Source organism: Ranitomeya variabilis, chromosome 4, assembly GCF_051348905.1.
Source record: "Ranitomeya variabilis isolate aRanVar5 chromosome 4, aRanVar5.hap1, whole genome shotgun sequence".
Taxonomy (NCBI): Eukaryota; Metazoa; Chordata; class Amphibia; order Anura; family Dendrobatidae; genus Ranitomeya; species Ranitomeya variabilis.
In genome coordinates, this window is record NC_135235.1 from 19057018 (window position 1) to 19071272 (window position 14255).

The window sequence follows — 14255 nt, forward strand, 5'->3', positions numbered from 1 at the left end:
CCGGATGAGCGGAGTGTAGCTCACAGGTTGGGGGTAATGGAGTGCAAGCAAAATGGGCTTTGGAACAGTCATGGAGTTATCCGGGGAAGTTGGGTCCCAAAGCATTTGGTTAATATTTTGTATCAAGTCAGTGTGTAACCTGAAGCTCATGGGCCCTAATGTCATATCTCCCCCAGGGCCCCCAATAATCATAGGTCTTAAAAGTATTGGGGTTTCCATATGGACCAATGAGATCTTTAAAGCCCCCATTAGGCTCCAGGGTGCGACAGCAAGCCCTGCACCCACTATACTTACATCCTGCATAAAGGTACAAGTATGTAGTTCTACAATATTTAGTTACTCAGCCCCGTTTCCACCATCTTTTACTGTCAGTGACTAAAAATGCAGAAACAATCTATATCATACGGTTTTCTAATGGGGGCACCTGGTTCTTACCTCTTGTTTGATCCAGTTACCCCATGTGAGAGCCTGATGAAGGGTCATTCATGCGAAACGTTGACCAACTCCGAGCTATGGTTAATGACATCACTTTTGTTTGCAGCGTTTATATTTGCATTTAGAATATTACTAAGGCTCAATAAAGTCCTACTAACCATCCTGTACTGGAGTGCTAATCCTTCTCTCTATACATCTGGACGATATTGGAGGAGCAAGTGGTCGGCTCCCTAGGAAAGCACACATATACCGTACATACACACACACACACACACATACCGTACATACACACAAATACACACACACACACATATATACAGAACACACACACATGCACACATACACACACACATGCAGACACACGCATACATACAGAACACACACATGCACACACAGTCACACGCATACATACAAAACACACACATGCAGACACAGTCATGCATACATACAGAACACACACACATACACACACACACACACATGCAGACACACGCATACATACAGAACACACACACATGCACACACTTACACACACACACACACACATCCATACACACATACAGACAGACATACAGACACACACACACACACACGCATACATACAGAACGCACACACATGCACACATACACACACATGCAGACAGACATACAGACACACACATGCACACCACACATACACACACACATACAGACACATCCATACACACACATACAGACAAACACACACATGCACACACACACACATACATACAGAACACACACACATGCACACACATACACACACACACACACACACACACATGCAGACACATCCATACACACATACAGACAGACATACAGACACACACACACGCATACATACAGAACGCACACACATGCACACATACACACACATACACACACATATACATACAGAACACACACACATGCACACACATACACACACACATACACACGCAGACACATCCATACACACACATACAGACAGACATACAGACACACACACATGCACACACACACATACATACAGAACACACACATACACACACCCCACTTTATGGGATCAAAGGTGCCTGAAATGTTGCACACCACAGTGAGCTGAACACACCAGCTACTGCTGCACGAGTCTCTTGACTGTTACAACTTCTGAGCTCACAGAGCATTGTCTACACTGGATACAATTGTGTCCACTTCTCAGCAGAGAGCAGAGCCAGATTACTGACAGAATACTAATATCTTACACTTTGTTTTTCCATTCCTCATCATTACCATTGGAAAGTTGCAGAACGTTTTCATTTATACAGAGATTAAGCTTCATTTACATAAAACCAGAAAACTGATTAAATTGATGCACATCAATCCAGACTCATCAATTAAAGAGATCAACCTGGGAATGTGCAGTACGAATATCATAAAAATGAAAGAAAATGATTAATATTATAAAATCAATAAAAGTTAAAATTGGATTATTATTATTAACCATCACTTTGTCCTAATGATCTCCGCTCTCCCCTTAGTGATTATGGCTACGAGCGACACAGTAACGGTCAGTGCCTGCCTGCGTTTTGGTACAACCCTTCATCCTTGTCCAAAGATTGCAGCCTGGGGCAAAGTTACCTGAACAGCACCGGGTAGGTGACACGCTCCACATACACCTGATCCCAGATATATTCAATGGGTGGGGTATTGTTTCCTTTTTTTTTTTTTTTTTAAGTTTATGGATAATTAATCTAGCAGAAATACCTTAACCCTTCAGACCCTGGTGATTATTATCATTAATGTTTTACATTCATGTAAACCTACCCAGGAGCTCTGTAATCACTGATAACTCTGGTGATGTTTATGTTTATTAAAATTAAGTTATTAAATGGCATTTTGTCCAAGTACAGTTGTGCTCAGAAGTTTACATACTCCAGCAGAATTTTTGCTTTCTTGGCCTTTTTTCAGAGAATATGAATGATAACACCAACACTTTTTCGCCACTCATGGTCAGTGGTTGGGTGAAGCCATCTATTGTCAGACTACTGTGTTTTATCTTTTTAAATCATAATGACAACCCAAAACATCCAAATGACCCTGATCAAAAGTTGACATACCCCATTTCTAAGTACTGTGTGTTGCCCCCTCTAACACCAATGACAGCTTGAAGTCTTTCTCCCCAGAGTGGCTCAATGATATTGAGGTCAGGAGACTGAGATGGCAACTCCAGAACCTTCACTTTGTTCTGCTGTAGCCAATGACAGGTCGACTTGGCCTTGAGTTTTGGATCATTGTGATGTTGGAACGTCCAAGTACATCCCATGCGCAGCTTCCGTGCTGATGATTGAACATTTGCCTCCAGTATTTGCTGATAACGTGCTGCATTCATCTTTCCTTCAACTTTGACCAAGTTTACTGTGCCTTTGTAGCTCACACATCCCCAAAACATCAGCGATCTACCTCTGTGCTTTACAATAGGAATGTTGTTCCCTTCGTCATAGAGAATTACGTCACGGCTTGTGATTGGTCGCTGAGCGGTCACGTGGGCCGCTGCGACCAATCACAAAGCCGTGACATCTTCTAAGGCCCTGAACGCGCTCATTCTTAGGAACGGAAGATGCCGATTACTACCAGGGCTCGTCGGAGAGGTGAGTATAGCAATATTTTTTATTTTAATTCTTTATTTTACACTTAAATATGGATCCCAGGGCCTGAAGGAGAGGAACCATAGTATCCCATTGCACTGCATTGGGTTTCGAGTTTCGGCCGACCCCGACTTTTTTATAGGATCGACCGATTTCACTCGACCCGACTTTTGAGAAAGTCGGGTTTCGTGAAACCCGACCCGATCCTATAAAACTAAAAGTCGCTCAACCCTATTTAGTAGCCATTCACACCCATTTGTGTCAACTTCTGTGCATGTCATCAGGCCAAAATCTCCAGGGGATATGAACTTTTGATCAGGGTCATTTGGATGCTTTGGGTTGTCATTATGATTTACAAAGAGAAAACACAGTAGTCTGACAATAAATTGCTTCACCCAACCACTAACCATGAGTGGAGAAATGTTTTGGTGTTATCATTCATATTCTCTGAAAAAAAGGCCAAGAAAGCAAAAATTCTGCCAGGGTATGTCAACTTTTGAGCACAACTGTACATAGGATACAATGCTGATGGACGAGCAATCAATCGGTCATCAGCTATTTCTTCCAACATCACCAAACATATGAACGTTGGGCTCGGCAGAGCGTTCATCTAAGGGAATAGTGCACTCTGACAGCAGCTTATCTCCTAAAGAACAAAATGGCAGGAATTAAAATCCAGATTAAGGGGTCTTCATACACATTAGACTGTCGGCCGATCCCTCTGATATTAGCAGGTACGGCCAGACTTTGTCTAATGTATATGGAGACCTTTAGGTATTTATGACGTATCGTCTTTATCAGATGGGCGCGAGTACACCCCCTGCAATCTCATTGGTCAGCTATTGTAGCTCCGGCTGTGTTTAGATGTGCACGTTATAGAATCTTTACATTGTGCAGACACGCAGATCGTATTCTACACGTCATGCAGCTATTTAGGGTGCACTGCAGCGTCCTAGAGTAAAAATCAACATTACTGAAGTCTGTGCACTATCCCAATGTGTCCAAAATAGTAAATGTAACTACTTTGCAGTAGCTGCTGATTGTCTCCATGGTAACAGACTACAAACAAACTCTGAGTAGTCGGATTCTGTAGTCAGATTCCAATGTGTCTTAATTTCTCCGGGAAAATCTCCTCTATATATAAAAGATTTTTTCATGTTTGGGACATTGTAGAGAGTCTTCTTCTCTGCTCAATAGATGGAAATGTATTGTGAGTTTCTTCACGTATCATTCCGTACTGTATGGATCTTCTTGTGTCGTTCTGCATGGAATTTATACAGATAATATCTCAGTTATAGAAAGGTTGTATCCAACAACTGCACGGACGGTGTAAGAGAACAGTACACGGCCAAACCTCAGCAGTGTCCGGGGAAAGCTCCGCACGGGCTCCGAGTCACTACGATGGACGGGAAGCTGACTGCAGAACAAGGACACAATGTCACATTTGTACTGCAGTTAGAGGAGGTATGGGTTCACATGTACACTGCTGAGTATACTGTGTGTCTCCACCACAACAGCGCCACTCATGTCCGTGTGGCTGTCTCTGGTACTGCGTGCGGCTCATACACATTCGTTTTATTATTAGACAAGTCTATGGGGCAAGGTTTGCCCCTTTAATTGGGATTCAGAGAGGTAGAGATTTTATTCTACAGTCGATTTCCCAGGATGCTTTGCATTTTTCGCAGCGTTCTACTGATTACAATTTAATAATGCCAGTGTCCCTGCAATTATTAACCATTACCGGCCGATGACGGAGAGTTCATTTACAGCAGTTTATCGTCGTGGTCATCGGCAATATAAAAATGGATGGATCCAGAATTGCATGAGACAAGTGAAATAAGGCGCTGAGCCCGGCGGTCCGTGCTGTGCCGAGAGGGGGCTTCATTGTCCTCACAGCTGTTATTTATGCCGCCAGACTCACTAATCAATGACCAATTACTGTACCGAGAAATAGTAGTCTGAGATAACCAATTATGTAGCGGAGGGAATGAAGATTAATGGGAATACAGAAACAGATTAATATTTGTGTAAGGAGCGCTGAGTCCGCAGTGTCCAAAAGAGAAAAATTAGGACACATAAGGCGGAAATATGCAGGCCAGCTGCAGATTCGGTTGCTGTATACATTATCAGATAGATCTCTTAGACCTGATGGGGCAGATGTACTTACTGTAAAAATCCATGTCAGAATGGCTGAATAATCCTGATATTAGAGGGCAGCGTCGGACTGGGGCACCTTGGGCCCACCAGAGAAAATCATTCTTGGGGCCCACTATGTAGCTACATAGAAATAGATACAAGACCACCAATTGTGCGGTAAAAAGCGCTAATATCAGGGTATAATATAAGGTAGTTCACGTCTTAATTATGTAGCAAGGGTTGGGGTAGCCCCCTCACAGAATATAATGTAGCCCCCTCATAAAATATAATGCGGTCCCCTCTCATAGAATATAATGCAGCACCCCACAAAATATAATGCAACCCCCTATGACGCAGTCCCCACCATAGAATATAATGTAGCACCCCCATAGGGTATAATGCAGCCCCCCTCATATAGTATAATGCAACCCACCACAGAATATAATGTAGTCCCCTGAGAGAATGCAGTTCCACCACAGAATATAAGGCAGCCCACCCATAGAGTATACTGTAGCCCCCTGATATAGTATGATGTAGCCCCCCATAATATAATGTAGTACCCTGAGTATAATACAGTCCCCCCACAGAATATAATGTAGCCCCCCCAGGGCCGTATTTAGAGTTTCTGCTGCCCTAGGCACTTTTAGTGCTTCCTGAGTATGACACTATCGGCAGTGACTTTGGCAAGAATCGCTGATGTGAAAGTCGCCTTTTGCAGCAGATCCGGCAGTTTTTCTGCATGTGCCGCGTAACGGATCTCTTACAGCAACACTGCGTTCGGCCTCATTCATTCCCTATGGGATTTGTGGCACTTGCTGTGATCTGGCAAATGCGGTACCATACCTCCCAACTTTTGAAGGGAAGGAGGTATAAAGTTTGCGCGCGCGTAGTGCGCCGTGGCAAATTTTAGGCCACGCCTCTGACCACACCCATTTCACAACTAGTCACATCCATATCCACGTCCCAACCACACCCATTTAGCACTGCTGATCACACTGTTTTATATACAATAATTATAAACAAAAAAAAAGTGGCCACACAGTGCTCCATACTGTATAATGGCCACACATGATACTCAATACTGTATAACGGCCACCACACATGATGCTCCATACTGTATAATGGCCACACACAGTTCTCCATACTGTATAATGGCCACACATAGTGCCCCATACTGTATAACGGCCACACATGATGCTCCATAATGTATAATGATCCCAAATGATGCTCAATACTGTATAATGGCCACAAGAAATGCTCCATACTGCATACCGGCCACACATGATGCTCCATACTGTATGATGTCCATTGGCCACACTGTTGTGAATTCTGCTTTTGGGCTCCCTCCGGTGGTTGTAGGTGGTAATGCAGTTGTCCCTGAGTTGCAGTCCTGGTCAGGTGTATCTGCTGATTGCAGTTCTGACTGGGGTATTTAGGCGTGCAGGATTCATTAGTCCTTGCCAGTTGTCCATGGTTGTTGGGAGGTTTTGTGTTATGGACTGGTGATTTAGGAGCGACATGCGACGAGCTCTGAGCAGGTGGTAACTATACTGACCGCAGTTCCTGATCTCAACACAACACTAGAAGTAACCGTGGGATGTTCCTGTCACTCCCTAGACACCTCGTCACAGCCTAAGAGCTAACTACCCCTAAAAGGTAGAAACAGGAAAGCTATCTTGCCTCAGAGAAAATCCCCAAAGGATAGGACAGCCCCCCACAAATAATGACTGTGAGTGGAGAGGGAAATGACATACGTAGAATGAAACAAGATGTAGCAAAGGAGGCCACTTCTAGCTAGATAGATAGTACAGGACAGAACACTGTGCGGTCAGTAATAAAAACTAGAAAAAGTCCACCACAGAGAATGTAAAAATCTCCACACCTGACTAAAGGTGTGGAGGGCAAAATCTGCTGCCCAGAGCTTCCAGCTTAGCTGAATACATACATACTGATAAGCTGGACTAAAGAGAAAAAACATACAATGTGCTGAACAATAAGTCCACAACAAGTGGACTGCAAAAGGACAAGCAAGGACTTATCTTTGCTGAACTGGTCAGAGTGTCAAAGAATTCCAAAAGAGCTGTGACTCCAAGCAGGAACAATTGGCAACTGGCATTGACTGAGGGATAAGGCCAGACTAAAATAGCCGAGCCAGAAAGACGATCAGTGGAAGCAGCTGCTGATGCTAAATCCAAGAAGCAGCCATTCCACTCAAAACCACTGGAGGGAGCCCAAGAGCAGAACTCACAAAAGTGCCACTTACAACCACCGGAGGGAGCCCAAGAGCGGAATTCACAACAGTTTTGGTCCTGGTTTGGTTCCTTCTGCCTTCTGCCAAATCAGCAAAGATAAGTGTCTGGTTTTGTTTCTGTGGCACACATGCTGTGTGCTTAATAATTCTGTACTATTCAGTGTTTTTTTGTCCAGCTTAGATTGTGTCAGTATTTTCTCAGTCTTGTTGGATTCTCTGGAGTGGCAGATATACATTCCATGTCTTTAGTTAGATTGTGGAACTTTTTGTATTATCTGCTGTGGATATTTTTGGAAGGGTTTTAATACTGACCGCTTAGTATTCTGTCCTATCTTTCCCTATTTAGCTAGAGTGGCCTCTTTTGCTGAATCCTGTTTTCTGCCTGCGTGTGTCTTTCCTCTCCTACTCACAGTCAATATTCGTGGGGAGCTGCCTATCCTTTGGGGTTCTGCTGTGAGGCAAGGTAGTATTCCTATTTCCATCTATAGGGGTATTTAGTCTTCCGGCTGTGTAGAGGTGTCTAGGGTTTGTTAAGCACACCCCACGGCTACTTCTAGTTGCGGTGTTAGTTCAGGTTTTGCGGTCAGTACAGTTTCCACCTACTCCAGAGAAAGTTCATGTGGCTCCAAAGTCACCGGATCATAACAGTACAACTGGCCAAACCGAGCGAACTAATCAGACCTTGGAGACTTATTTGAGATGCTTTGTGTCTGCTGATCAGGATGATTGGGTGGCCTTTTTGCCATTGGCCGAGTTTGCCCTTAATAATCGGGCTAGTTCGGCTACTTTGGTTTCGCCTTTTTTTTGTAATTTTGGTTTTCATCCTCGTTTTTCTTCTGGGCAGGTTGAGCCTTCTGACTGTCCTGGTGTGGATTCGGTGGTTGACAGGTTGCAGCAGATTTGGGCTCATGTGGTGGACAATTTGGTGTTGTCTCAGGAGGAGGCTCAACGTTTTGCTAACCGTCGTCGGTGTGTTGGTTCCCGGCTTCAGGTTGGGGATCTGGTCTGGTTGTCTTCCCGTCATGTTCCTATGAAGGTTTCTTCTCCTAAGTTTAAGCCTCGGTTTATTGGTCCTTATAGGATTTCTGGGATTATTAATCCGGTGTCTTTTCGATTGGGGCTTCCGGCCTCTTTTGCTATCCATAATGTCTTCCATAGATCTTTATTGCGGAAATATGTAGTACCCGTTGTTCCCTCTGTTGATCCTCCGGCCCCTGTGTTGGTTGATGGGGAGTTGGAGTATGTGGTTGAGAAGATTTTGGATTCTCGTTTTTGGAGGCGGAGGCTTCAGTATCTTGTCAAATGGAAGGGTTATGGCCAGGAGGATAATTCTTGGGTTTTTGCCTCTGATGTCCATGCTGCTGATTTGGTTCATGCTTTTCATCTGGCTCGTCCTGATCGGCCTGGGGGCTCTGGTGAGGGTTCAGTGACCCCTCCTCAAGAGGGGGGGGTACTGTTGTGAATTCTGCTTTTGGGCTCCCTCCGGTGGTTGTAGGTGGTAATGCAGTTGTCCCTGAGTTGCAGTCCTGGTCAGGTGTATATGCTGATTGCAGTTCTGACTGGGGTATTTAGGCGTGCAGGATTCATTAGTCCTTGCCAGTTGTCCATGGTTGTTGGGAGGTTTTGGTCCTGGTTTGGTTCCTTCTGCCTTCTGCCAAATCAGCAAAGATAAGTGTCTGGTTTTGTTTCTGTGGCACACATGCTGTGTGCTTAATAATTCTGTACTATTCAGTGTTTTTTTTGTCCAGCTTAGATTGTGTCAGTATTTTCTCAGTCTTGTTGGATTCTCTGGAGTGGCAGATATACATTCCATGTCTTTAGTTAGATTGTGGAACTTTTTGTATTATCTGCTGTGGATATTTTTGGAAGGGTTTTAATACTGACCGCTTAGTATTCTGTCCTATCTTTCCCTATTTAGCTAGAGTGGCCTCTTTTGCTGAATCCTGTTTTCTGCCTGCGTGTGTCTTTCCTCTCCTACTCACAGTCAATATTCATGGGGGGCTGCCTATCCTTTGGGGTTCTGCTCTGAGGCAAGGTAGTATTCCTATTTCCATCTATAGGGATATTTAGTCCTCCGGCTGTGTCGAGGTGTCTAGGGTTTGTTAGGCACACCCCACGGCTACTTCTAGTTGCGGTGTTAGTTCAGGTTTTGCGGTCAGTACAGTTTCCACCTACTCCAGAGAAAGTTCATGCGGCTCCAAAGTCACCGGATCATAACACCACACATGATGCTCCATACTGTATAATGGCCACACAGTTCTCCATACTGTATAATGCCCCTCCCCCTCCTGTATGCATGGCTCATCTCCCTTCCATCCCATATGCACGGCTCATATTCCCCCTTGCATGCATGGCTCATATTCCCCCTTGTATGCATGGCTCATATTCCCCCTCCTGTATGCATGGCTCATATTCCCCCTCCTGTATGCATGGCTCATAGTCCCATCCCATATGCATGGCTCATAGTCCCCCCTGTATGCATGGCTCATCTCTCCACCCCCGCCCCCACTCCTGCTCCCATCTTGCATGGCGCGCCAGCTTAAGTCCTCCTTCATCCCCCCCTGTCCCCCATACTCACCTGTCCCACACTGCACGGCCTCGCCGACATCCCTCGCGCTATGTCCCGACTCCCGGCGCAGCACCTTCTTCCTGCCTGAGCGGTCCTGTGATGCCGCTCATTAAGGTCATGAATATGCGCATATTCATGACCTTAATGAACGGTACCACGTGACCGATTCAGGACGAGCTGCAGACGCCGAGACCATCGCTGGACCAGGGCAAGTATCATCTTCAAGGAGGGTGGGAGCCAGTCTGAGCCTGTTAGAGGGCATCTGCCAGCAGGTTTTTTCTGTGTATTATACCACCATGATGTGGGAGCTGAGACTCTGATCCCAACGTTGCTTTGCTTACTGGGTTATTTGTTGCAGCTTCAATTAAATCAGTGTTTTATCAGCAGGGGATTATCACTCCAGGACTAGGTATCACGAGCCTCATAGTGAACTGCTTTGTATAATTCTCTAATCCCTCCCACAACAAGTGCAGCTTTCTGCCTATGCACAGTGTACAATGAAAGCTGCCAATCAGGGGTATGGACAGAGTTATACACAGCTCAGCATTCAGAGAACTGAAGATAAAACAGGAATCAAAAATGCAGCAAGCATCACAGTAAGTTACACATTGCTGGAATCAGTGTCTCTGCCCTATATCATGCTGCGGTAAAATTGTATAGTAAAAATCTGCTGACAGATTCAAACATTAAACAGTGACACTTGGGGTACAGGATAATGACACTGACACTCGGGGTACAGGATGATGACGCTGACACTCGGGGTACAGGATAATGACGCTGACACTGGGGGTACAGGATAATGACGCTGACACTCGGGGTACAGGATAATGACGCTGACACTCGGGGTACAGGATAATGACGCTGACACTCGGGGTACAGGATAATGACGCTGACACTCGGGGTACAGGATAATAACACTGACACTCGGGGTACAGGATAATGACACTGACACTCGGGGTACAGGATAATGACGCTGACACTGGGGGTACAGGATAATGACACTGACACTCGGGGTACAGGATAATGACACTGACACTGGAGGTACAGGATAATGACACTGACACTGGGGGTACAGGATAATGACACTGACACTGGGGGTACAGGATAATGACACTGACGCTGGGGGTACAGGATAATGACACTGACACTGGGGGTACAGGATAATGACAGTGACACTCGGGGTACAGGATAATGACACTGACACTGGGGGTACAGGACAATGACACTGACGCTGGGGTGCAGGATAATGACACTGACACTCGGGGTACAGGATAATGACACTGACACTGGGGGTACAGGATAATGACACTGACACTGGGGGTACAGGATAATGACACTGACACTTGGGGTACAGGATAATGACACTGACACTCGGGGTACAGGATAATGACACTGACACTGGGGGTACAGGATAATGACACTGACGCTGGGGTGCAGGATAATGACACTGACACTCGGGGTACAGGATAATGACACTGACGCTGGGGTGCAGGATAATGACACTGACACTCGGGGTACAGGATAATGACACTGACACTGGGGGTACAGGATAATGACACTGACACTGGGGGTACAGGATAATGACACTGACACTTGGGGTACAGGATAATGACACTGGGGGTACAGGATAATGACACTGACACTGGGGTACAGGATAATGACACTGACACTGGGGGTACAGGATAATGACACTGACACTGGGGGTACAGGATAATGACACTGACACTGGGGGTACAGGATAATGACACTGACACTGGGGGTACAGGATAATGACACTGACACTCGGGGTACAGGATAATGACACTGACACTGGGGGTACAGGATAATGACACTGACACTGGGGGTACAGGATAATGACACTGACACTGGGGGTACAGGATAATGACACTGACACTGGGGGTACAGGATAATGACACTGACACTCGGGGTACAGGGTGATGACACTGACACTCGGGGTACAGGGTGATGACACTGACACTGGGGGTACAGGATAATGACGCTGACACTCGGGGTACAGGATAATGACACTGACACTGGGGGTACAGGATAATGACACTGACACTGGGGGTACAGGATGATGACACTGACACTTGGGGTACAGGATAATGACGCTGACACTGGGGGTACAGGATAATGACACTGACACTCGGGGTACAGGATAATGACACTGACACTGGGGGTACAGGATAATGACACTGACACTGGGGGTACAGGATAATGACACTGACAGTTGGGGTACAGGATAATGACACTGACGCTGGGGTACAGGATAATGACACTGACGCTGGGGTACAGGATAATGACACTGACACTCGGGGTACAGGATAATGACACTGACACTGGGGGTACAGGATAATGACACTGACACTGGGGGTACAGGATAATGACACTGACACTGGGGGTACAGGATAATGACACTGACAGTTGGGGGTACAGGATAATGACACTGACACTCGGGGTACAGGATAATGACGCTGACACTGGGGGTACAGGATGATGACACTGACACTCGGGGTACAGGATAATGACACTGACACTGGGGGTACAGGATAATAACACTGACACTGGGGGTACAGGATAATAACACTGACACTGGGGGTACAGGATAATGACACTGACACTCGGGGAACAGGATAATGACACTGACACTTGGGGTACAGGATAATGACACTCGGGGTACAGGATAATGACACTGACACTGGGGGTACAGGATGATGACACTGACACTGGGGGTACAGGATAATGACACTGACACTGGGGTACAGGATAATGACACTGACACTCGGGGTACAGGATAATAACACTGACACTGGGGGTACAGGATAATGACACTGACACTTGGGGTACAGGATAATGGCACTGACACTCGGGGTACAGGATAATAACACTGACACTGGGGGTACAGGATAATGACACTGACACTCGGGGTACAGGATAATAACACTGACACTGGGGGTACAGGATAATGACACTGACACTGGGGGTACAGGATAATGACACTGACACTGGGGGTACAGGATAATGACACTGACACTCGGGGTACAGGATAATGACACTGACGCTGGGGTACAGGATAATGACACTGACACTGGGGGTACAGGATAATGACACTGACAGTTGGGGGTACAGGATAATGACACTGACACTCGGGGTACAGGATAATGACGCTGACACTGGGGGTACAGGATGATGACACTGACACTCGGGGTACAGGATAATGACACTGACACTGGGGGTACAGGATAATAACACTGACACTGGGGGTACAGGATAATAACACTGACACTGGGGGTACAGGATAATGACACTGACACTCGGGGAACAGGATAATGACACTGACACTTGGGGTACAGGATAATGACACTCGGGGTACAGGATAATGACACTGACACTGGGGGTACAGGATGATGACACTGACACTGGGGGTACAGGATAATGACACTGACACTGGGGTACAGGATAATGACACTGACACTCGGGGTACAGGATAATGACACTGACACTGGGGGTACAGGATAATGACACTGACACTGGGGGTACAGGATAATGACACTGAGGGTACAGGATAATGACACTGACACTGGGGGTACAGGATAATGACACTGACACTCGGGGTACAGGGTGATGACACTGACACTGGTTGTACAGGATAATGACACTGACACTCGGGGTACAGGATAATGACACTGACACTGGGGGTACAGGATAATGACACTGACACTCGGGGTACAGGATAATGACACTGACACTCGGGGTACAGGATAATGACACTGACACTGGGGGTAGAGGATAATGACGCTGACACTCAGACAGCATTATATTGTGATGAGTGTCTCCCATTACTGTTAGTGTATAGCGGGGATTGTCCATGTGTAGTGGAGATTGTTGGTGTGTAGCTGGGATTGTCGATGTGTAGCGGGGATTGTTTGTGTGTAATGGGGATTGTCAGTGTGTAGAGGGGATTGTCGGTGTGTAACGGAGATTGTCTCTGTGTAGCAGGGATTGTCAGTGTGTTGCAGGGTTTGTTATGTGTTGCGGGGATTATCGGTGTGTAACGGGAATTGTTGTTGTGTAAGGAGAACTGTCTCTGTGTAGCGGGGATTTTCGGTAAGTAGCGGAGATTGTCAGTGTGTAGCGGAGATTGACGTGTGTAGCGGGGATGGTCGGTGTGTAGCGGGGATTGTCTGTGTATAGCGGGGATTATTGGTGTGTAGTGGAGATTGTCGTGTGTAGCAGGGAT

The 14255-nt window shown here is 46.1% G+C and overlaps 1 protein-coding gene across 3 annotated transcripts in view; it reads left to right on the forward strand.

The window, feature by feature from the left end:
- Window positions 1–14255, forward strand: part of SORCS1 (sortilin related VPS10 domain containing receptor 1) — a 702133-nt gene that overhangs the window by 584242 nt on the left and 103636 nt on the right. For all 3 annotated transcript variants that reach the window (XM_077258071.1, XM_077258072.1, XM_077258073.1), the window contains exons 17-18: window positions 1953–2066; window positions 4352–4523. In XM_077258071.1, the coding sequence (XP_077114186.1) occupies window positions 1953–2066; window positions 4352–4523 (286 nt within the window). The remainder of the gene's footprint in view (window positions 1–1952; window positions 2067–4351; window positions 4524–14255) is intronic.